We start from the raw sequence: 23,732 nt of genomic DNA, 5'->3' as shown, positions 1-23,732 counted from the left end.
TATTACAGCGAGGTTATTATACAATTGATGAATTTCTTAATGACAAGGTTGCTTGGAAGCATCCGTCTCCGCTTGCGAATTTTGAAATGTAAAATGTAAATTGTTAATGTTGGAAAAGAGCAACTGCTGAGTTTCTTGCCGGCTTCTTGTCGGTAGAATCTGCCTTCCGAACCGGTGGTAGAGTCACTACACACAGACAGACTTGACGTTTCAAAAGTGCTTATATTAGGCCTACTTGAAATAAATGAATTTTGAATTTTGAATTTTAAATAATATAAGGGATTACATTCAGGGCTGCAACGTTTGGCCTAGAGTTATGAAACTTCCTTACCCGGGCTTTTCCTCACGGGCAGTCCCTTAAGGGGTCACTTGGATAGTTTTTTTTATAGTTGGAGGCGGTTTTGTCGCTTTCCCGTTTTTTAAAAAAATTCTAAAATTTCCGAAAAATTATCGAGCAAATTTTTTTTTTAATCTTTCAAATAAATACACAATATAGGTAACCCCAAGCAGCCTATAAGCACCTCTCACGTTTTATTAATACAATTTTATTTATTAAAATTTTGTTATAATATCCGTCAAACCGATTAGTATGTTATGTAATAAATATAATATATATTTTAGCAATTCTGTACTCTGTTCAGGGTTCCGTACCGTGGACGAAGGTATGTATTAGAGTAGAATGTATGTGTCGATGTTTTATGCACATGAAGATTGGGATAGCGTTGTCCAATCCCTACCTTCTGATCCATTTTCACCACATAGGTACACAACGTAATAGTGTTTTAACTTACACAATCCACCATCATTACAAAGTAACTTCATTATCTATAAAATATTTATGCAACACAAAATGAGTGGTATAGTTTAATTTTAATTTATCATTATCTATGTATAAACAGAAAAAGTTTAATAATCAAATAAAAAAACATCAATTTTACCGAGAAATTCATCTCCAAAATCAGCGGTTTGCCTTAACATGCCGGTGACAAAAATTATATTAAAGTTCTGTTCTATGTATTGTTGTATTTATTAATAATAATGTATCTAGTATCGCATGTATGTATATGTGTGTACAATGTAAAAGTAAATGGTTTTATTATTGCATAATAATAATTCATGCATTAAGGGCCAACCTAAGGGTTTTTTTCCTTTTTTTTTAATAAAAATATTACAGTTATCTAACGAAATTCTTCCATTTTATCTTTAATTTGAAAGCGATTATGAATTTCGCTTTAATTAATATTTATTTCATAAATATAGAACTTCGCTCGCTTAGATTATTGATAGAAATATCGTTAATTAATGAAATTGTACAAAGTTAAGTATGTATAATCTCTTACGTTCCTGCAAAGGTTGGCCTCTATAATGCCTATATGTATCATACACGCCTTATCTAACTGAATAGTATAATTATGTTTAACTAGACAAATTCATGTTACCTATTTCCTTATTTACATTGCCACGGGTTATTATACAATTATAATAGAATTTGCTCTTAGAAAATGTATATCCAGCAATTAAAAGCGGAGTTAAACCGCAAAACATGTCTTATATATAACATGTATAATAACATTGTGGTTTATTTATTAAATATTATATAAGTGGCTGTTAATTCAATTTTTATTTTAACAACATGATGAAAAGTTAATTAGACTTTTTTTAAAAATTGTCCTTTTATCAAAAAAGACGAACGAGAATAGAAAAAAAACGATCGATTGTAAAAAGCTTTAAACTGTATACAATTTTGAGACGTATTGTTTGTGTGTTGTGATTAATTTAATTTTCCAATTTGCAGCGAGCCACGGGCAGCGGAAGACGGGCGTGTGTCAAGCCGGTTTTTCCGCGGCAGTCTCAAAGGTAACTTAAATGCATTACAATATTATGTAATAACTGTAATACTTTATACGGGAGGCGATCAGAATTAAAATGTCGCGAGCTTCTTAATATGAATTTTAATTATTGGAATTCTCAAGGTTCTTTTTTTGAAGTAAGTTCGACTTAGCTTGATTGCAAATCAAAAAGCTTTTGTAGCCTAGTAGGTAAGGCATTTTCGTTTTCGAACGAGTTTGATCTCGGGCACGCATCTTTAAGTCTTCGTTTTTTTTTAATTTAAACAACTAAATATCACTTGCTTTAACGGTAAAGGAAAACATGGTGTGGAAACCTACATGCCGGAGAGTTCTCCATACTTTTCTCAAGGGCGATTGATGTCTACCAATCCACACTGAGTTAAATGACAAAGTCATTCAGAGGCAAGACCCATGCCCTGTAGAGGGCCGGTATTGGGTTGAAGATGATGCTGATGGTTAGCAATGACAAGGTCAAGGTTTTGTAAACTCTCATCCAAAATATGCCTAATACAAACCACTTCTCAATATCACATTTTTTTCTGGTTGATAGATTTTCACCCTTTTGATACTGCTAAATTAGCTAGCGTCACAATTAGGTAATGGTTATTTACAGCTATCGTAGATATTAAATCAAAAGAAGAAGAAGAAGAAACAGTACTTAATCTATGGTAGTATAATGTTATAAGGTAAAACTTAAAATGAAAGTAATAAATTAAATACTTTGCAATAAAAAAAACGGAAAACTTTGAGAAATCGTCATAAAATTACGCTTAGAATTTTTCTATTTCTCTAACTTCAAACACAAAGATTTAAAATCTTTGTGTTTGAAGTTAGTTGTTTCGTTTAAAAACTTAAATAAATATTTTTGCTTTAAGTACAGTAAAATGGTGTGATTATGTAACTTAGAAAGTTCTAAAACGATTAAGATTTTTCGATAAGCCTTCACATTTCTTGTACACTATTGTTCTTTATAGATCTTGAAATCATCCATCTAACGTTGCCCGATTCATTATCTTAGCGTCTCGAATCCCGATTAAAACGCTCCTTCTAAAGTATGTATCGATTCAGATACAATCGCAGTTAAGACGATGATGTGAGATTTATCGATAATTCAGAAAGGGTGAAATGGTAGATCGTTACGCAGATTCGCGTTAAAAGCTCAAGTCATTATTTCGATCCGATGAACAAAGCACGTACGCGTGTCTTTCTATGAGCGACTGAGAGATACCGTATAGTTAAATGATGCATCTATTGTTAAAACCACCTTAAAAGGATAATCAGTTAATGAATAAAATGAATTCCCTTAATGAGAGTATTCCATTTCGCATAGGTACATATGAAGATTTCGTCTTCTCTACATTTAACAAAAACTCTCTATAACATCAAAATATGCACAGTCTCGAGTGTCGTTATAACAGTTTCCATTGTATTTGGAACTCAAAACAGTCCTTTAGGGAATATAGATGAACGTAATAAAGTTTCAAATTTGCGCCGATATCTTAAGTTAAACAACTCTTTTATTAAAAAAATAAGCCAAATCAATGAATTTTCCTTTTGTGTGTTGTAAGTCTTTACTAATTGTGTTTGTGGTTGTTTGTTTATATGTTGGACCCTTCTTCACGCCCCCCATTTTTGCCAGGCTCCATGGCATTTATAAAAAAACCGCAAACCGTACTCAGTCCAAGTTTATACGCGGACAAAACCTAGTATAAAAAAATGGTTCAAAGTAAAGACGTATTTACTAATGCAACTATTACACTGATAACGAGTAATTTTCTGCCCTTTTCTTTCATTAAAGACCTGTATTAAATCCATTTAAATATAAAATTACATCGAAAAATTACTTCCCAGTATGATTTGTACCTTTTAGAAGTCCGTAAAAACTTACTGACTTACGAATAATACCAAAGGTACCAAAAAGCTCTCGACGGTATTTTTCTAACGCTTTACCCACAGCTTAGGCTTATTATATTCGCACTTTGAATTCTAATACGACCATCTATGTATTTCTGACAAATAATAATACCTATTTATAAACACATACAATCATTCCGAGTTGATATTTTGTGGTAACTAATATAAAGTTTTGACAGGTGGCCGTCACGCCGTACGGTTTCATTTTTACCACTCCGGTAACGGAGTCCTAAAGAGGGTGTTTTTTGTTATTTTAGAGTAGTAAAAAAGGCAGTTTGGTGTAAGACATCGCGCTCGTGGGAACAGCGAATAGTATTATTTTCCCCGTGTTGAATTATCTGCGCGATCGCATCGGGCGCACGTGACGCGACTGCGGGCTCCGCCTGCGCCCGCGCCGCGCCTTATGAATTATTAAAACTTTTATTGTTGCCAGCGCAAAAAATATAGCAAAACTCACGGCGGTTTCTATTCCGAAAATAGGAGGCAATATTGTGAATTGTCCGGCCGCTTTATGACTCTCTATATTTGGAGAGCTTAATGTTTATTGCTGTATGACTGACAGATTGATTTTTCCTTTCTTTATAGATGATCGCTAGACAGACGTAGGCTTAATTTTTAGTTTATAATTTATAATTTATTGTTGACATTCGCGTTCGTCTTCTCGGTCTGGGTCGGTCTTCAAATATCATAATTTCTTTAGTAACGTCACACGTAACCAAACGCAAAGATACCGGCACAGATCTACGGACAATCAAGTCAAAGTCAAAGTTTCTTTGATTAGATTTTTCACTGGCTGGGTGTTTATTGGTATATAATAAGTATTTCTACATATTATTCATAAAAATATTTATCAGAAAGAAACATTTTACATTGTCATTTAGAACTATTTAAGAAGCAACCTGTTTAGAGCTATTCTTGACACCCAAGATTTTTATCATTGACGTAGTCCTTAATACTATAATAGGACTTTTCTATAAGCTTATGTTTAATACAAACTTTGAACTTTTTAAGAGACATCCAAGATATCGAACTTAAAACACCTCTAATGAATAAAGCCAATTACTTAGTTGTTAAAAGATAAATTCTTATTCAGGTCATGGTTCCAAAGAAACAATTAATAACCATTATCTTTGTGCTCAGCAATAAAAGTGACATTTGTTAACGACTTCCAAAAAAAGGTCGCATCTTGTCTTCAAAAAAAAGAGTTCGAAAAAAGTCACTAACGCTACGTGCGTGATCCGCCTTTTTATTCGCTCTTTTTTTGATATTATTCTATTGAATTAGTTTTAGTTTATATTAATAATTAACTTGAAACGGTGATAGCCTAGTGGTTAGGACTTGGGCTAAACTTTCTGGGGGTTCGAATCCACCATCTCGTTCGAAGCCTGTGAAGTCCACCAGTCCGCACTGGGCCAGCGCGGTGGAATACGGCCTTAACTATTGGAGAAGAGGCCTCATTGTTGGAGAAGACCCCTTGCCCTGTTACTAGTAGACCGGTACTGGGTTTATATGATGACAATGATGGTTGATTAAGTAGCTAGGGATCTCTAACTTTAAAAAAAAAATACAACGTGTAATTTAAAACCAAAATAATACTTAACTGGCTTTAGAGGTACATTATGTACTGTCTCTGTGACTTATCTGTGAAACCAAAAACCTAATAGTTGATGAGGAAACCACTGCCATAGTTTTTACTGAATGATATCAGATACAGCCCTAACATCATATGCTAAATTTAAATCTTGCGACTCCTGTCACTTAATTAGGTACGCGTCACGTAGCGTAAGTACTATGCGAGTGTTGGTCTCATCTTCAATAGGGTTGTCATAAGTAAACACTTAGAATATTTTGGAATCGTTTGTATGCAAAAATAAATATGCTTGATTTGATTTAATATTTTTATAGGGTGATTCCTTATGAAATATACTTATGCAGCCTTCAATATTATTTCGTAATTCTGCTATACGTTGTATAGCTATGGGACTTTGCGATACTTTAACTTTCTTACAAACAATCCAATTTTACCTCTATGTAATATTAGTATAGGGGTCATGAATATCCTATATTAAATACTTATTTTGCTTTGCACTAAGTTTTGCCTGCTACTACATCCGCGTTGATTTATATTAAAGCAAATAACACAGCGATCCGTTTCGCCATGGAAGAGCAAATCAAAAAACAGATTTCGCATTCATTCATATATACATTATAGTATAACTGTATCGTATGATTATTAAACATTGTCCGACTGTTTGTAAATTCAGTTACCGTAATATCCGCCCCAGCGCATAACACTCGCAAGTGGCAACGGCAGAGATGAAATCTTTTCGGCGAATAGAAACATCACAGGGCTTGCATAAATCCAACACATCTGCACGATGTAAACAGACACCACATACGTGTTTCTTTTACAAAAATTTATAATATACTAGCTGTTGGCCGCGACTTTGTCTGCGTTTGTTTTTGTTTTTTGAGACACATGGACATTAAGTTTAGGTGTAGTTGTAATGATATTTTTAAGTTGTGTATTCTAATTAAAAAAAAAATTCTATCCGCATAAACAATATCTGAAAATAACTGTCTGACCAGTCTCAGCTCCTCCAATCACTTCCAAAAAATAGTAATCGTTACAGTACGATAATCGAAATCGCATTGTTAGTTGATTTATATGCTAAAGGTTAACGAAGAACATTTCTGACATTTTTAATATAGTCCTTGTGTAAAATCGTCAAAATTTTTCATTACCTCTCCCAAAGGAACTGAGCTTAATTTCGGGATAAAAAGTATCCTATATTACTTCTATTACCTCCAAGAATATGTTTCCAAATTTTCATGATGATCGGTTCAGTAGTTTTTGCGTGAAAGCGTAACAAACAAACTTACATTTACATTTATAATATTAGTAGGGATTTCATATGCATATAATAAAGTTAGACATAACCTTTTTTGACGACCTCCCTGGCGCGGCGCGTGAGCGGTGGTTTTAAACTTCAGGTTCCTGGTTCAATTCCCAGCAGGGACAATTCGGGAATTTATAATTTCTGAATTATCTCTGGTCTTGTCGGAGACTTATGCCGTGGCTAGTTACCGCCCTACTGACAAAGACGTGCTGCTAAGCAATTTAGCGTTGCGGTACGATTACGCGTAGAAACCTATTAGGGGTTTTAAATATAACTGGCATACTCCCTTACTGGTTAGCCCTTTACAATCTTAGACTGCATCATCACTTACCGTCAGGTGAGATTGCAGTCAAGGGCTAACTTGTAGTGTAGTTAAAAAAACACAAACCGCAAGGAGCATAATAAAGTATTTAATTTTTTTACAAATAGTTTCGTTGTGATTATATTAAATCAGAATGTTGTTTAAAATCAATGGGAATAAAAAAAATCCTAATCAAAGCTCTTTCTGAAGCAGGTATAAAATTTTTTGTCATCCAGAAGACTTTTAGGTCTTCTATAAGTAGGTACTGCAAAACCTAAATTAAAAAAGCTTTAACGCAATAAATATTTTAAAGTCATTGTTTTTTTTTAGTAGGTTCCATGTGAAAGCGGTGATGGCCTAGTCGTTAGAGCTTCGGCCTCCCATTCGGGGTGATCTAGCACGCACTCCTTTCGGAGTTATGTGCGTTTTTCATTTAAGGAATTTAAAATATCTTTAGCTTTTTTACTAACATTGAAGGTAAACCTCGTGAGGAAACCTGCATGCCTGAGAGTTCCCCATAACGTTCTCAAAGGTTTGTGAAGTCTACCAATCCGCACTGGGCCGGCGTGGTGAAAACCCTTACACTGTGGCTTGATTACGATGGTGATGTAAAACGCGACCTGTAACCTTAAGCCCATAATAATCCCTATTACATACTAATATTAACACAACGTTCAAAATTTCTCTATTAATAAAATAATTAAATGTTAAAAAAACATCGATGTCGTTGTTCAGAAACATTTGACTTATAAGATTAGCAGAAAAATTCAAGCACCCAAGTTCTTCGTCTTCCCTACTTCCTTTTATAAATATTTTTGCTACCATCTCTCTATGCAAATAAAAATTCCATGTCATTGAAACGTCTTAAAACATTCTTTGTAGTTACAAACATGGTTTCGGAACGCAACCGTAAGCGGCTGCCATTTGCAGACAATGGCGTTGGCGGGAAAAGCGATACGCCTCGCGAAATTGAATCGAAGACATTTAGGGATTTGTTCGAATAATTGTTTTATTTATCGTAATAAAGTACCATCGGATGAATATATTCGGGTTTACAAGTGTATCTGAATTTTGGTAGGTGGTTATTTATTTTTTATATTCATAAAACAGCACAGCTACAAGTTCTGTGTATGCGAACTTTGTGAACGAAATTAAACTTTGAGGAGTTTCATTGTTCGAAATTCAAATTATTCAAAAGTTAGGTTTATTCTATTCACCCTATCAGGCGTGCACAGAATAAATTAATCTTTGCGATGATTACTTACCGGCGACTCTAATAAATCTAAATCTTTATAGGTTTGCCACTAGAGTTTTTTTTATCAGTGAGTAGGTAAGGTTAAAATTCGAAATATGTCAATAAATTCAAAATTTATATTCAAAAATGTTTTATTGATGTAGACCTTATCACAGGCACTTAGGTATGAAGCGTTCATACATTTAACAATTAACATGTAACACTAATGTTAGTGATGGTGATAACTGCATTCGTTAACTTAAAACTAAAGCTAGGCGGGTTCTAAACGCGCCCTGGTCTAAGAAGAGCCTAAAAAAATCTGGCTGAACTTGTCAGCCAGGTTTTTTTTGTTATCACCATCTCACAGTCGATTTAATGTTGAGCGATGTAGTTAGAGCAATTCATACCCAAGCTTTTTTATCATACATGTAATCCTTAATGTTATAATAGGATTTTTCTATCAGCTTGCATTTTATATAAACATTAAACTTATTGAGAGACAATGAGCTTCTTCATTTGGATTCTTCTATAAATTGATAATAATGATTAATTAAATAGAAGTAGTTTACGGCAAATAAGCATTAATAATATGAGCACGTCAAACTATGTACAATCATAAACACACTCGTGCATATAACCCTGGCGAGAGGTGTCGCCGGTGCTTTGTTTTGGATTTTACGAGCTTTTAAACGTTTCCAGCGTTTATGGGCGTTAATTGAATATTCTATTATTCGCGGTATATGCTAACCCGTTTCGCTCGACATTACATATTCAATGGACGGCACTAAACTATGCTTTATTTAACGTTATGTTTTACGATATTTAAATTTACGTAACGTTAAATGTTATTCAAATGGGAAGTACCCACATTGTGTGCCACCTGTAAAGCCGTGTGATATGTTTTAGGGTGGTAAAAAACTGTGCTGTCATCAATCGTGATTTTTTATTTTTTGTTATTTGTAAACCACAGAGAAATTCACGAAAAATGTAAATACCATACCTACTTAAAAAATCACCGTAGACTATTGTCGCTCATCTCTTTCCTGTTTTGCCTTTTGAAAAGAAATAAAGTGATTTATTTCTTTTCAAACCTACGCCTCAGTTTGATATACACAAACCGTCACTGTAAGATGTATAACAAATATTTTCGAATTAAATTGAAATAAACGATTGAGATATCATGGCGACAAATAGGTAAAGGGAACATAAAGTATAGCCTTCAGACAGCTTTTCTCCCCACAAAAAGTTGCGAAACGCAGCATTAAAACTCGGATTTGACATTGTGCCCCCACGTGACAGCTCCGCCCCGTGCGGCGTGCGCCCGCGCATGCCGCTTGTCGCTCTTTATAAGGCCCGCCGCCTGCGTACGCGCATATTTATTTATCGCCCAGCCGGCGCCCGCGAGTGCTCCTGCCTTCAGGCGCGGTCTTAGTAAGAAATTGCTAAAAGGGAGGTTCTTAAAGCACCTGTATCTTTGAAATGGTGGCATATTTATACTTGAAAAAGGAAGCTTTAAGATGGCTTGGGCGGCTACTTTTTTCTCATCCTGCCGGTTGTGAACGAAGCTGTGTATCATACACATATATGCGACGAGTTAAATCGAAACTACATGGAATAAAATGAAAATATTAATCAATAAATGTGTGAAATATTTATAAATATCTCAAACTTTTATTACCTGCTAGTATTTTGGCACCCATGACGTTAGCGATTAGTGCAGTCTACTCGCGAGAATAAGCATTAAGCGATGCGAGTATGTCCGTATGTATGATAACTGCGCGTATTCTTCGGAATAATCCACTCTCCTCCAATGCTAGTTAGTGGGCTCCATCATTATTTAAGTAGTGTTGGCACCCAGACCATTATATAAGTAATGTTTACATCATCCTCATATCAACCTATCACCGGCCCACTCCAGTGCACGGGTCTCCTCCCACAATGTGAAGTGTAGGGTAACGTAATTTAGGTGCCATGCTGGCTCAGTACGGATTGGTGGACTCCACCTGCCTTTGAGAACAATATTTTAACGTTGTGTTAATATTAGTGTGTTATAAGGATTATTATGGGCTCAAGGTTTCAGGTCGCGTCTACATCAACATCATTATCAGGCTCCATAGCATGAATTTCCTCTCAGAATGAGGAGGGTTTAGCAAGAGTCGACAACGCTGGCAAAGTGCGGATTGGTAGACTTCACACGCCTTTGAGAACGTTATGGAGAACTCTCAGGCATGTAGGTTTTCCCACGATGTTTTCCATTACCATTGAAACAAGTGATATTTTAATTACTTAAAACGCAAATAACTTGCGAAAAATTATAGGTTAGCGTGCTAAGAATCGAACTCGGAACCCTGAAAATAAACCCGAAGTCCTAACCTTAGGCTGGCACAGAAGCGATGTAAGTGAGGGGGAAATTAGCCCTGCCAGAGGCATGTTATATTGCATTATTATCGTTTTATACACCCTGCGATATAATATTGTAATGTGTAAAAAAACTTTACTCAAGTGTACACATGTTGACAGGGTCGTTTTGGTTTTTGTTAGCAAGTTATCTCACTCATTCACACTGACAACGTCTGCATTTTGTCCGATAACTAAATGGTTTTGAAGAATGCGTAGCGGATGAGGTCATCTTTTAAGGGCTGCCCCGAAAACTTTTACGGTTTCTATCCTTTTTTAACTGACAATTAAATTATTAAATACTTAGCTTTCAACCCAGATAATCAATCTGATTCGAAAATGTGAATTTATAGGTTATTTTTAAAAAAAATATTGTTATCATTTGGATTTTGAACTGGCGTAAGTGAAAAAATAAAAATTAATGAAAAATATGTATAACCGATTGAATCCGAGTGTTTATTTTCTTAGTTCACGTAGATTTCTGGGCGACTTGGCATCCTTAGCGGCTCTTAAACGCGTGGAATAAGGTCCACTTTACTAACACCGATGTTCAAGTATTTCTTTACTCAAAAACGACTCCTCGATTGCGAGCAAACAGATCTTGTACTAAAGTTACAGGATAAGTACCTTTAAACAATTTGTACCTTAAGTTGCATTAAATAAAATAAATTAGACGCTGTCCGATGCCCCCTAACTGTGTCGCCAACATGTTTCCACTTTAAAGTGTATCAAATACCTATTAGGTTACTTAGCGGAGCACTCCACTTAAATCTTAAGATATACAACTATAAAATACCAATAAAATGCTCAAAACTATGGCGTTGAGTACTAACCTTATCACTTCCTATGGAAAACATTTGAGGGAAGCTATAACTATAAGTGCGCTTAACACATAAACAAATCAAGTTTATCTCGAGAGATGAATATAATTAGGTCTAAAACCACCCTCCTGCTTCCAGCGATAAGGACAGTAAAACACATATTGAACATAACCAATCGTTTAATCAGTCTAATAGTTTGTGTTGAGAATTTATCTGCAGTTACAAATCGCATTACAAGGTTCCATTTTGCCGCCAAAAGTCATACGGCTTATATAACAATATAAAACAAGTAATAAGTGAACGAGATTATGAAAATTTAGCTTAATTTGCTATACTCCGCGAAAGGCAGGAGAATCTGTTTGGTGTAATTTATAATTACTTTAATTTGATTCAAACAATTTGTTAAGTGACTTAACAATTATTCATTGTAAAGTCAACATCTCATCGGATGGATTTAACATGTTATTTGGTGACAAATTTCAACAGCGGCTAGGATATTTAGTGTCAACTGACATAGTGAGTCAGCCTGCTGATGTTTGGTGATATTCTTTTTTCCCATAACTTAAGGATTCACAATTTAGGATGCAATGGAAGACTTTGCTCAATTTTTAGGGGCTTCGAGTATGGATGTTCTTGAAATGTTAACCTCAGAAATATACTCAAGTTGCAGACGTAGCAAACAAGGATGAATATTTATATAAAACGTATATTAAGTATTCAAACACTTTGACTCATTGGAAATCTCTTTCGTTTTCAGGATGGCCAAAGACTTTTCATGGGTGCTCCAGGCAGTTTCTATTGGCAAGGTGAGATTTAGAAGTTCATAACATAAATAACAGAAGATTATTTAATTATTGTTAAAGAAACAAAATTTCTTGGAGAACTACTGATAAACAAAACATAGCAAATTAGGATGTTGCCTTTATATTTGAAGTTCCCCGAAGTGTTGGTTCTTAAATCAATAATGTAAATAAATTATATAATTATAGTAGTTAGTGTGAATATATTCTGAATGTTTAATGACAATCCACAGGAAGAACGTTTTCCATAGACACTAGCGCAAGGTTCACCTACTATATGCCGAAGGAAGGTAAAAAGCAAATGTACCGCAAGATTGACCTCGTAACTCATAACCAGAATAACCCAGACATGCTTAAAAGCATAATCCTACAAATAATAAAATCGAGCCATTCACTTAAGAACTTTTAATTCTTATTAAGTAAAAATTATTTGGTTGTACGCTCGGGGGCACACGTAAAGCTCAGTACTTACAAATTAAAACACGTAGAGGCTTTGTCAAAGATATTAATCTTCAACGTGTGTCTAATTATTAATAACTTGAATATTCTTGCCCAATATTCAATGACATCAAAAATAATTAACAACAAGCAATACTTAAATAATTATTTTAATTAATTTAAACAAATTATATTTGCTCAACGCACAGAGGCAAAGCTCGGTTGTATTTTAATAAGAATTAAAGATAAACCAATTTGGTTCTATTTATACCTGATGGAAAACCTTAACATAGTTGTTATACTAATCAGCTGTATAAATAGACTGATCATTAGCTTTCTATGTCACGTCTTGATCTATAGTATCGATTGTATGTCGACCGAAATACATCAGCTCCCATCCTATAGAAAACTTAGATTTAGCTCTCAAGCACGAAAGTCTTAGATGCTCATGAATGCCTATCTCTCCATTTTCTCATTTATGATCCCGTGCTAACCTTACGACATATTTTCTTAATCGAGTTGGAATTTAGGGTTTAAATAAATAAAGTATGATCAATTTATCAACACACGATGAATGGCTCATTGGCAGATTCAAATTATGTTTTATTCTTCCCTCGTGGGTTGGCGGAGATCCCTATAGTTTTTAAATCCAGTCCAATGGTTCCAGGAATTTTTTATTAAAGGGATTAAGGAGGTTAATATTAACGCTTAAAATAAATGCCCATCGCTTTGAAACTAATTAAAAACATATTTAAAAACTTCATCCCCATTGGCTTTTAAATTAATTTGGTCGCTTTTACAATTTGGTGAAATTTAACATACTCAGAAGTCCCCTTTAGTTTGTTGAGGTGTGATTTATGTGATATATTTATATATTTTTGATTGAAATTAAAGTTGAATTTGACATCAAACACGAAACCGTAGGTCTAAGTCTATATGGACATAAAATGAGTTTTAATTTAAGATATTAAAAGCTGAAGCTTTCTGCTAAATAATAATAATAAAAGCCTGCTAAGTTATAATAAACATTACACTTTTACTAAGAAATGGTGTCTTAGTATAAACTCATTTGCAAATATTTAAATGGTATAAAGTGCTTTGAAATCATGGTCATTGATTACTGTATTTTATTGTCATTTTTCGAATTCACATTGCCTGTATCTACTCACAATATAAAATTGATTTTGATTAGCAAAGATTGATTGAATTTGTTTTTCTTAGTAAAGTCATTAATTATATATTGAGAGTGGACGCAAGCTTGAATATGTGTTTCTTTATATTGTCTGTCTGTAATTTTCAGTATCCTTTTCATATGAATGATATCACGATCCTACTTTATAATAAACTGAATATTGTATGCTAGTTGTTTGTTGTCATTTGTACAGTTTTCTTAAACCTATTATTTATTTTAAACATACAATATTCATTACAGTTTCTATCATAAACTTCTTCATCGGCTTTGAATTTGTTTGTATTAAAGGCATCATTACTAACACGTTTTTCTTTTATAGGTCAGCTAAAAGTGCAAACATTAAATTCGAGGCCAGTATTGCTTTCGACTCCAGAAGCTAGTCCTAAGTACGACGATTCGTATATGGGATACTCGATAACAGTAGGTGACTTTGCCGGACAAGGGATTCAAGGGGTTGCTGTTGGCGTACCAAGAGGTGCAGAATTAAGAGGATTGGTTAGTTCACCTATTCATTTGGACAGCATTTTTTTTTAAATTGATCGTAAAATTCAAACAAACAAATATAAGAGACGACTAAAAGTAAAAACATGCAATCTTAATTTAAAACAGTAAAGAGATTTTAACATGTGTCCAACGATATCTATGTTAATAACTTTTTAACGTATCTATGAAATTAACGTCCACCACACGGAAGTTGAAGCCAACCCATCTTGAAGTTTAGCGTTGTTCATAGAATTTTTGTTTCAATGCATTAGGTTGTTCTCTACACTTGGGAGTTGGAAATTATAAAGAATATCAGTGGTTCGCAAATTGGTGCATACTTCGGCTACAGTCTTGCTAGTGGAGACATCGATGGCGATGGTGCGGAAGATCTCATTGTTGGTGCACCTATGTTTACGAAGCCGAAGAGCGATGGATATGAACATGGAAGGATTTACGTTATTTACCAGGGGAAGAACAGGGTTAGTACGAATACTTAAACTTGTGATGAATTCTGCTTACTAAAATTCGAGTAATTTTATCCCTATATAAGTAAAACAAGGTTGGTTGGATTATACCTTGTAAATATGACTCCGTTTCATTTCAGTTATTCTCGAAGAACCATGCAAGAACTGGTGAAATATCTAGGGGCAGATTTGGTCTCGCAGTTACCTCTCTTGGAGATATTAATTATGATGGATTTGGTGGTACGTACATTGTGTTATATGTATTCTTAGTTTGATTATTAATTTCTATTAATCATTCAATAGTTCAGTGTTGCCAAAGGATTATTATCAGCTTCTTCTCCATATACTTAGAAAAGAAGCTGAAAAGAAACTCTATTTTCAGTAGAACTTTTTCAACTTTTTAAGCGTGACATTTATTTTATTATAAAAAACCGGATGCCTAAGTTATGTTACAACATCATGCAACCATGTGTGAACAATGTTTAAAATTAGACCTTTATTTTCTCTAGATGTAGCAGTTGGTGCACCTTACGGTGGAGAAAACGGTAAAGGCGTTGTCTATATCTACCACGGCAGCGAGCTCGGTATCGGCGAGAAGTACTCCCAAGCCATCACTGCTGAGGAGATCAGTCCCATTCTCACTACATTCGGCTTCTCACTCTCTGGCGGAGTTGACTTGGACAATAATAACTATACTGATTTAGCTGTTGGAGCTTATAAGTCTGACAGTGTGGTGTTTTTGAAGTGAGTTTCTACTTATTCTTGTAGGTCTTTAAACTGGATTTGATATGTGGCTTTATTCTTCTTCGCATTATGATCACATTTTAAAGCCCATAAAACAAGCAACGCTTTCTTTGGGGTTAGATGGCGATGTGTGTTTTTTCTTACTATATTTATTTATTTACATTGATATTACTTCTCACCCCTCTCATACCATTCTGACTTAAAAATCATTTTTTTTTCCAAAGTTTTTTAAATTTTGCAAGTGTGAATGTGGCTAAAACTAATATTATGCACGAAACGTGTTTGATTTGTTCGGCTCAAAGGCAGTAGTTATCTCCATGAAATTTGGCAAAGAAAAAGTTCACTTCCTAGTGTGGACATAGGGTGTTTTTTCTTTAATCCAGTAAAGGAACAGAAGTTTCCGGTACGTTAGCGTTAATCTCCAAAGGGCGAAACAACAAAATTTTAGATATTTGTACAAAGTTGATAGTTTAATCCAAAGTTAAGTATGTTATCTTGATAAGTTAAACTAAAGGCACTCTTGACTGATTCAAGTTACTTTTTGGCCTGGGACAACAAATAATACTAAATACCTCTAGATTTCAATTACGTTAAAAAACGCGGACAATGTTTCGATTTTTGTGATAGTTTTGTAATATTTTATTATGGTTTTGCACTTAATTGTTTTGCAATTTGCACTGAAACAACGGTTCAATAACTTGCATGATATTTATTGTCTAATTTGAAAACCCTAACAGACAGAATATAAGGAAAATATAAATGTTATTATATATTAATTTTGTAGTAGGTCAACTTACATATACCACAGCGATATGAAGGCGAGGAAAATTTCCTAAATTTAGAACTGTGTAAGGTCTTATCAATGAACTACTGTAGCGTATTTAAATATAAATTTAAAAGCTGTGTTAGCCCCTCAAATACGTCGGTGTCTGCTTTGTTAGGACATAAGGGAAAATCGCCCATATTAAGTGAAAAAATACGAATGTCCTTGGGAATTTGATATTTTTCCAGTACCAAAAGTATCCTATGTCACGCTCCGTACTTTCAACTAATTCTATGCCGCAAATCAAGCCGAATGCTTGTTTAGTTGTGAAGGATGAACAAACAAACAAACTCAATTTCAAAGTTATAATAATGTGATGATGTTTTGCTCAAATAAATGTCTATTATATGTACCTAAAACAGAATGTTTCTTACGCAAAAAGAAGCAGAATGAGAGTGGAGGAAGCATAGAAAGTTAAAATATGATAATTATTCTAAGATTTTAATTATATATAATTGGGTCACTACATCCCAAAAGATCTCATTTATACCAAAATACCGTGGACTCTGCAGTTCAAGTAATCATATCACTAAATTTAGATACATTTGCATATATAAAATACTTTAATTCTCTATCCACAGATCTCGTCCAGTAGTCAAAGTTATGGCAGATGTCAAGTTTATGGGTGAAAGCAAATTGATCTCCCTGGACGACAAGAAATGCCCCCTCGCGAACGGAACCCAAGTTGCGTGCGCGCAGCTTATGTTCTGCCTGACTTATGATGGCGTCAACGTAGACCAGCAGATAAGTGAGTATATTTTTAAGATACCAACGGATATTTTGATATTGGGTAGAAGCAGGCGTTACTTTGCGGATATTATGATGCATCATTAACGATAGTTTTAAATCGAAATAAAACTTTCGTGAAAGCTAGCTTTAGTTTTTTTGATATTTTAGAATTCTTAGCGACATATTAAATGTTTTGAGAAGTCTTGGCAAATTGCATGCGTTTCTCAAGATCAAAGTGTTGAAATGTTTGTCTTCTAAATTTCTTGGAATTTTTATTGTGATTTTTTTCTTTCCAAGCGGAGGGATACATATGCTATTTCGGTGAGTGGTAGCAAACGATTGGCTATAAATATAAAAGAAAAAAATGGTTTTTGTTTTTAATTTCATTGTTGTTAATGAATTGGAAAACGATTTGTTCATTATGACGATGTGAATAAATCATTTACCCACTCTTGGATCAAAGCAAAAAATAATGCATATATATTATTAATTGTACATACAACTTGACACTCGTAGTGATTCGATGTTAGAAACTCACCATTACTAGTCGCACTTTAGTTTGTTACGCATGAAAATACTTCGTAAACAATGGAATCCTTCCTCCATCCTATGTTCATGTAGTAAAGCTAAGTAGCTTAATACAGAAGGTACTGTAGGTACTATTTAAAATTGTAAGTTGAATATTAGGTACTTTTATGGTCCCAAGATACCTTGTAGTACTCCTAACATTAAGTAAGAGATTTAAACAAAATATAATTTCGAATACTAAATTGAAATCAAAAGCCAATACAAATTTTAGAAGTTATCTCCTAAGCATTTAATCTTATAGTAAAATAATCGTAAAGTAATTAAAGTTATTTTTTATGAGTATTAATGATTAAATGTTTTTCGTATCGCCTGTTTTCCGATAAGGCTGGCCATTACGTATTATGCCAAAAAAACAGTAAAACTTACTGCAAATACACGCCTTATTTTGGTCGGAGTTTGGCCAGCTAGTTACAAATCCGTCAAACATCCAAATGTATACTTTATCTATCACAATTAATTATAGATTTCGAAGTAACCCTGGACCTGGATTCACGGCAGAAGACCAGCAAGCGTTTGTTCCTAATGGAGAGCAGACAAACCGTATACACAACCCACATCCTGCTCACACAGGGGCAGCAGGAGTGTAAGGAGATCATGGTGTACCTTGACGTAAGTAAATTTTCCTATTGCTTATGATACTCAGGTCCTAAGTAAGTAGTATAATTCGCACTTAATCCCATATTACCAGGAGCATAAGATTTTACATTGAACCTGGACAGGGTATAGGTACGGTACGTCGCACGTAATAATAAAATGATAGAACTATAAGCGGTACGACTTTTCCAGTAGGTTAACGAAACTTTTAACGACCTCTCTAGCGCTACTGTGAACGTTGTGAATTTAAATAGGAGGACCCGGGTTCAATTCCTGGCAGGGGCAATGTAAGTGTTTATAATTTCCGAATTTTCTCTGTTCTGCTGTGGTTGGAATCTTTGGCCGTGCCTAGTTATCATTTAACGTTAGATTTTGTTTCGGTGCGATGTCGCTTCGAAACAGATTAGAGGTACGATTTCCACTCTCCCGCACAGACTAGCTGCCATCTTAGACTGCATCATCATTTGCCACCAGGTGAGATGGCAGTGAAAAGCGTACTGGAAATAAAACAATAAAAAAAACCTACGCAAGCGGCAAAAATCTGCACCAGCCCAAATCTGAAACAAATTCATGAAATCAGACATAATTTATGTCAGTCATCACAAGTCATGAATCCAACCCCGGTTTTCCCACTTGTGTCATGAATATGAAGAAGAAGTCTTTATGTATATAGTCTATGTGTATGTCTACGTTTTTTAGGTTAGAATTATCTTTACGAGGGTACGATAGCAACCACTACTTAGTCGACAATAGCACTCTCAATGTCATTTCCATGCGTTCTGGAAATTACCCTTTACCAAAGATTTGGTATATTCTCTCAGGAGGAGATACGAGACAAGCTCACCCCCATCGAAGTGAAGATGACGTATGAGCTTACACAGCAAGCAGCAGGCACATCCGTGCCGCCAGTGCTGGACCGCACGCGCAGCATCGAGCGCACCGACTCGCTCAACATACAGAAGAACTGCGGCCCCGACAACGTGTGCATACCCGACCTGCAGATGTTTGTTACCACGTGAGTATCTGATACCGAAAGGTTAAATGAAGTTTTCACGGGATAAAAAATGGATGTCCCTATTACTTTGTGAAACTGACCTTGATGATTAATGGTGTTTTTGTGTGTATAAAACGGAGATAACTTTTAAACTAACATGGAATACCTAATTAGTTGAATCTTTTTCTTTAAAAAATATATATTTATATTTATTTATTAGGTTTTTAAGGGAAACAAATAGTAATATTACACATCAGTGTAATGAATACTTTTTTTTCACTTAAACCAATAAAGTTTCCAAAATATATATCAGAATAAATTTATTTAAGAAAAAAATCTAAGTACAAACAACTATTAAACTAACTTTTAAAATACATAAAGTTGTTCTCTCTAGTAAGACAATCACTGACATCAGTTTTAATTAGAGTATCTCATCCTAGGATGACTATGACTTACCGTTCAAATGCCTAAACAGAAGGTAAGGGTGCGTTTAAGTAAGAACGTGTAACATGAAAGTGCCAAATTTGTATATTGGCTTGGCATACTTTATTGGCTTAATGTGAAGTAGTTTCTCATGACTTAGAAATAATATCATAGTATTAACTATGATATTATTTCTAAGTCATGAGAAAAGTACCAACAAACCACCTCACAATCGTTTTTAGCACTTCTCTAATATTCTATAATTGTTCCTAATAGTTCAATCCAATAGTAAAGCAACGCTTAATTTTCGCAGGCCTACAGTCAATTATGTGCTCGGATCAAGTGAGAACGTCCACATTGACGTCGTTGTTAAGAACGCTGGAGAAGATGCCTTCGAAGCGGCCTACTATCTCCAGATACCCGCTGGCGTTACTTACGCTAAAATGGATAGACTGGACAAAGAAAACGCTGATTCCTCACCTATATACTGCTCCATCAAAAACAGGGGCACCGAAAGCAATAGCACATTGAAATGCGATTTAGGAAATCCTATGGCAAGCGGACAAAGCGTAAGTTAATAACTTACTCGCAGTACTTCAGTTTCATTCATGCTTTCAGCATTAACATAATTAATGTCTAAGTAGATATGAGAAACTTCTCCGAAAGAATCCAGAATGATATGCGGATGGTTAGAGAGACTGACTGATTTTGTGATTAAATGGGTCCTAGGAAAATGGTTTTTAGAAAATTCTAAGGAATTGTAATAATTCCTTATAATCGAACGGTGGCGATTATTTACCCAACGAAAACATTCACAAAGAGGGTTGACATCACGCAGGCTGTCGGTCGTAAAAACATGCCAAAATCCAAAATGAGAAGTTTGTCTTCACGTTTGAGCAGGATATATTGAACAGTGAAAGAATTATGCGTAACTGCTCGGTGCTTCTTTATGAAACAGAAGAAAAGAATACCAACCATGTTATTTTAATATAATTGACTCTTACCAGTATCAATAACAATCATGTATTGAAAAAGAGGACACAATTTCTTATATATGACTTTATTTATATAATTAAGTCAATGACGCTCTAAGGGCTAAATAAAAAACACATTGTTTGTCTTCTGTTCTAGGTGAACTTCCGCGTTGTATTGGAAGTAGATGCCCGAGTGAGGACGCTGAATTTCGATATGGAAGCGAACTCCACCAACCCGGAGCAGGGCACCCAATACGACAACACCAGGCACATGGCCATCGGTGTAGTGGTCAAAGCTGTATTGTCTATCATTGGGTGAGTTATTTATTCAAACTTTTTCTACTTCACTCCAAGTTGTTATTTCCATTTTATTCAATTGCTATTAATAATCTTCAATATATTACTTAAATTTTGCTTACAAACATGTGCTATCTTTCGAGGGATATTGGTCCTTTGAATATCAAAATCTTTATGACACTTATTAACGTTTCAATGTTTCAAAAGATTAAATAAATGTAAGTTTCATTTCATAACAAAAAACCTTTATTTATCTTTCCAGTACATCAGATCCCCCAGAACTACACTACAATGCATCACTCTATGATGCACAAAACTTGAAAGATGATACAAAGCTGGGACCTCAAGTTATCCACAAGTACAATATCAAAAATGAGGGACCTTTCACAGTTGAGGAAGCAGAAATTTATGTGATGTGGCCTTATCAAACTCTTACTGGTGAGTTTTATTGTGTTTATTGGGCGCGTTTAGAACCCTCGTAGTTTTAGTTCAAAATTTATGAATGAAGAAATCTTTTTTGCATAAATTGTTGTATGCACGAATCAAAAGTGCCTTCTATAAGCATATTTGAATATAAATACTTGAATTATATTAAAGTGTATATTTTCTGTGCAAATATCACGAACGCTAGAGTGGTTTCAATCCATAGTCGTCAAGCTTTAATCAATAACGACAAATATCCTCGTCCATTGTCCAGGTCGACAAATATTATCTCTATTGATTAATAAGATTGAGCAGTACTGATTTAAAAAAATTGATCGAAAATTAATTATTAAAAACTAACATGAACTATAACAAGATTTTTACTTGAAGATATCTCCTATCTCCTAACATATCGTAGTCGTGCTTCGATTGATCAGTTCACTGATATTCTATTATTTTTTCCCGCAATTATAAAGGATTTAAAAAAAAATATGTCCTTTTCTGTATTAATTAAGAAATATTTTTCAAATAAATTGTTGTTCCGAAAATGGAGTCTAATCATTCCACGAAATGCAATTATTTAACACCTCTGTAATTTAATAACTTTGCGTTTCCAGGCGAGAATTTAATGTATATGTTGGTTCAACCGCAATGGCTTGGAAATATGGTATGTGACGTAGCACGGCAAGTCAATCCGGAGAATCTATTTGTTCAGAACCCCTACGCCTTCTTGCTTACTAAGGAAAAAGATGGTGAGTTTACTTTTATTTTCTGCTATAGTTTTACTTTAAGTTACAGAATATTAAATTACTACTCTTTTTTTTAGCAATGAAGAGCAACGAACTATACACGGGATCGCAAATCGGCAGTGGCGGTGGATATTATGGACAACGTAAGTATTTTAGACTTATAACTTCAGGTGTGGTTGATAATGTTTTTTTTTCCGAATGTGAGAGATTTTAATACCAGTGGGCTTTCATTTACAGAATTTTGGGATGAAAGGTACTCGACCAACAATCAGTTTAACACCCAACAAGGTAGCGGTCAAGTAAATGGTGCTCAAGGTGAAAGTTCTAGTAACGTTTATGGAAGCGGTGGACAATTCAGTAGTAACCAAGGAAGCGGTGGCTTAGTGACTGGGCAGACAAGTACAATTTACTCCTCAGGTGGTCGGTACGGATCGAGTGGAGGTCAAGTTTCCGGCGGCCAATATGGTACTGGCCAAGTTTCTGGAGGTCAATATGGTACCGGCCAAGTTGGTGGAGCTGGCCAAGGTGGCACATATTCATACAACCGTACTTGGTCGAGCGGATCATCCGGTGAAGGTTTAACAGAAGCAGAACGGGAAGCTATAAGGAAGAATCTTCAAACGATCGCAAAGCCTAACTACCAAGGAACTGGAAGAAACATAAATCAGGGCAGCTATAGTCAAGGACATGTTACCTATACTCAAGGAGGCCAAAGTGGCTATGGGCAAGGCGGCCAAGTTCAAGGAAGTATAAGCCAAAACGGCCAAAATCAAGGTAGCTATAGCCAAGGACAAGAAGGTTACAATGCACAAAATACTTACAACCAAGGTGGCTATTACCAAGGAAATGCTCAAAGCGGTCAAGGTTATGCCCAAGGCCAAGGGGTTGTCGGTGCTGGTGAATTCGGAAAAGATGGACGTGTAGTACGAGTCAAAAATCGAACCATTCTGTATGATGAGAACCATAATATCATATCGCAAACTGAAACGAGTACGGAATATGGATCATTAGGTCACGAGGGTGAAGCGGGCAGTTCTTTTAATGCGTAAGTAGTTTTATCAGAATGAATTGAAATCTCTAAGAGACTCAAATCTTGCTTCTCATTATATTCTAAGTTTACGATAATATGGATTTTTAAATACAAATATAATTTTAGCATTACTACGTAGTTAATTCCTAATTTTCGGTATAACCTATATAAATAAATAAATAAAATAAATATACTACGACAACAATATACAACGACAATACTACACACATCGCCATCTAGTCCCAAAGTGAGCGTAGCTTGTGTTATGGGTACTTTATTCATGTAGGTCTATCACATGCACGTATGAAGCGTTCATACATATATGTTTACATAGTTGTAAGGGGATGGTGATAACTTCGTTCGCCAACTTAAACCTAAAGCTACGTGGGTTCCAAACGCGCCCTGGTCTAAGAACAGCCCACAATAAACCTAGCCGAGTAAATTTAAACTAAGATAACTGATGAATCATTTTTATGAATAATATACATAAATAATCATAATATATAGATAAACAACCAGACACTGAAATCATTCATGTTCATCACACAAATTTTGTCCAGTTGTGGCAAT

General features: G+C 34.9%; 1 protein-coding gene across 4 annotated transcripts in view; it reads left to right on the top strand.

Annotated features, from left to right (window-relative positions):
* Positions 1-23,732, top strand: part of LOC120624721 (integrin alpha-PS2) — a 145,782-nt gene that overhangs the window by 116,426 nt on the left and 5,624 nt on the right. Inside the window, exons 5-21 of one of the 4 annotated variants that reach the window (XM_039891405.1) lie at positions 642-662; positions 1,796-1,857; positions 12,175-12,223; positions 12,451-12,507; positions 14,167-14,342; positions 14,603-14,809; positions 14,935-15,034; positions 15,304-15,538; positions 16,943-17,109; positions 18,142-18,287; positions 19,094-19,287; positions 20,003-20,258; positions 20,821-20,978; positions 21,223-21,398; positions 22,001-22,135; positions 22,210-22,275; positions 22,370-23,177. In XM_039891405.1, the coding sequence (XP_039747339.1) occupies positions 642-662; positions 1,796-1,857; positions 12,175-12,223; positions 12,451-12,507; positions 14,167-14,342; positions 14,603-14,809; positions 14,935-15,034; positions 15,304-15,538; positions 16,943-17,109; positions 18,142-18,287; positions 19,094-19,287; positions 20,003-20,258; positions 20,821-20,978; positions 21,223-21,398; positions 22,001-22,135; positions 22,210-22,275; positions 22,370-23,177 (3,013 nt within the window). The remainder of the gene's footprint in view (positions 1-641; positions 663-1,795; positions 1,858-12,174; positions 12,224-12,450; positions 12,508-14,166; positions 14,343-14,602; positions 14,810-14,934; positions 15,035-15,303; positions 15,539-16,942; positions 17,110-18,141; positions 18,288-19,093; positions 19,288-20,002; positions 20,259-20,820; positions 20,979-21,222; positions 21,399-22,000; positions 22,136-22,209; positions 22,276-22,369; positions 23,178-23,732) is intronic. The other 3 variants (XM_039891406.1, XM_039891407.1, XM_039891408.1) reach the window with 3 other exon arrangements.

The sequence above is a fragment of the Pararge aegeria genome, chromosome 6 (genome assembly GCF_905163445.1).
Source record: "Pararge aegeria chromosome 6, ilParAegt1.1, whole genome shotgun sequence".
Taxonomy (NCBI): domain Eukaryota; kingdom Metazoa; phylum Arthropoda; class Insecta; order Lepidoptera; family Nymphalidae; genus Pararge; species Pararge aegeria.
Note: the sequence above shows the minus strand (reverse complement) of the source record. Positions and strands in the feature narration are given on the sequence as shown.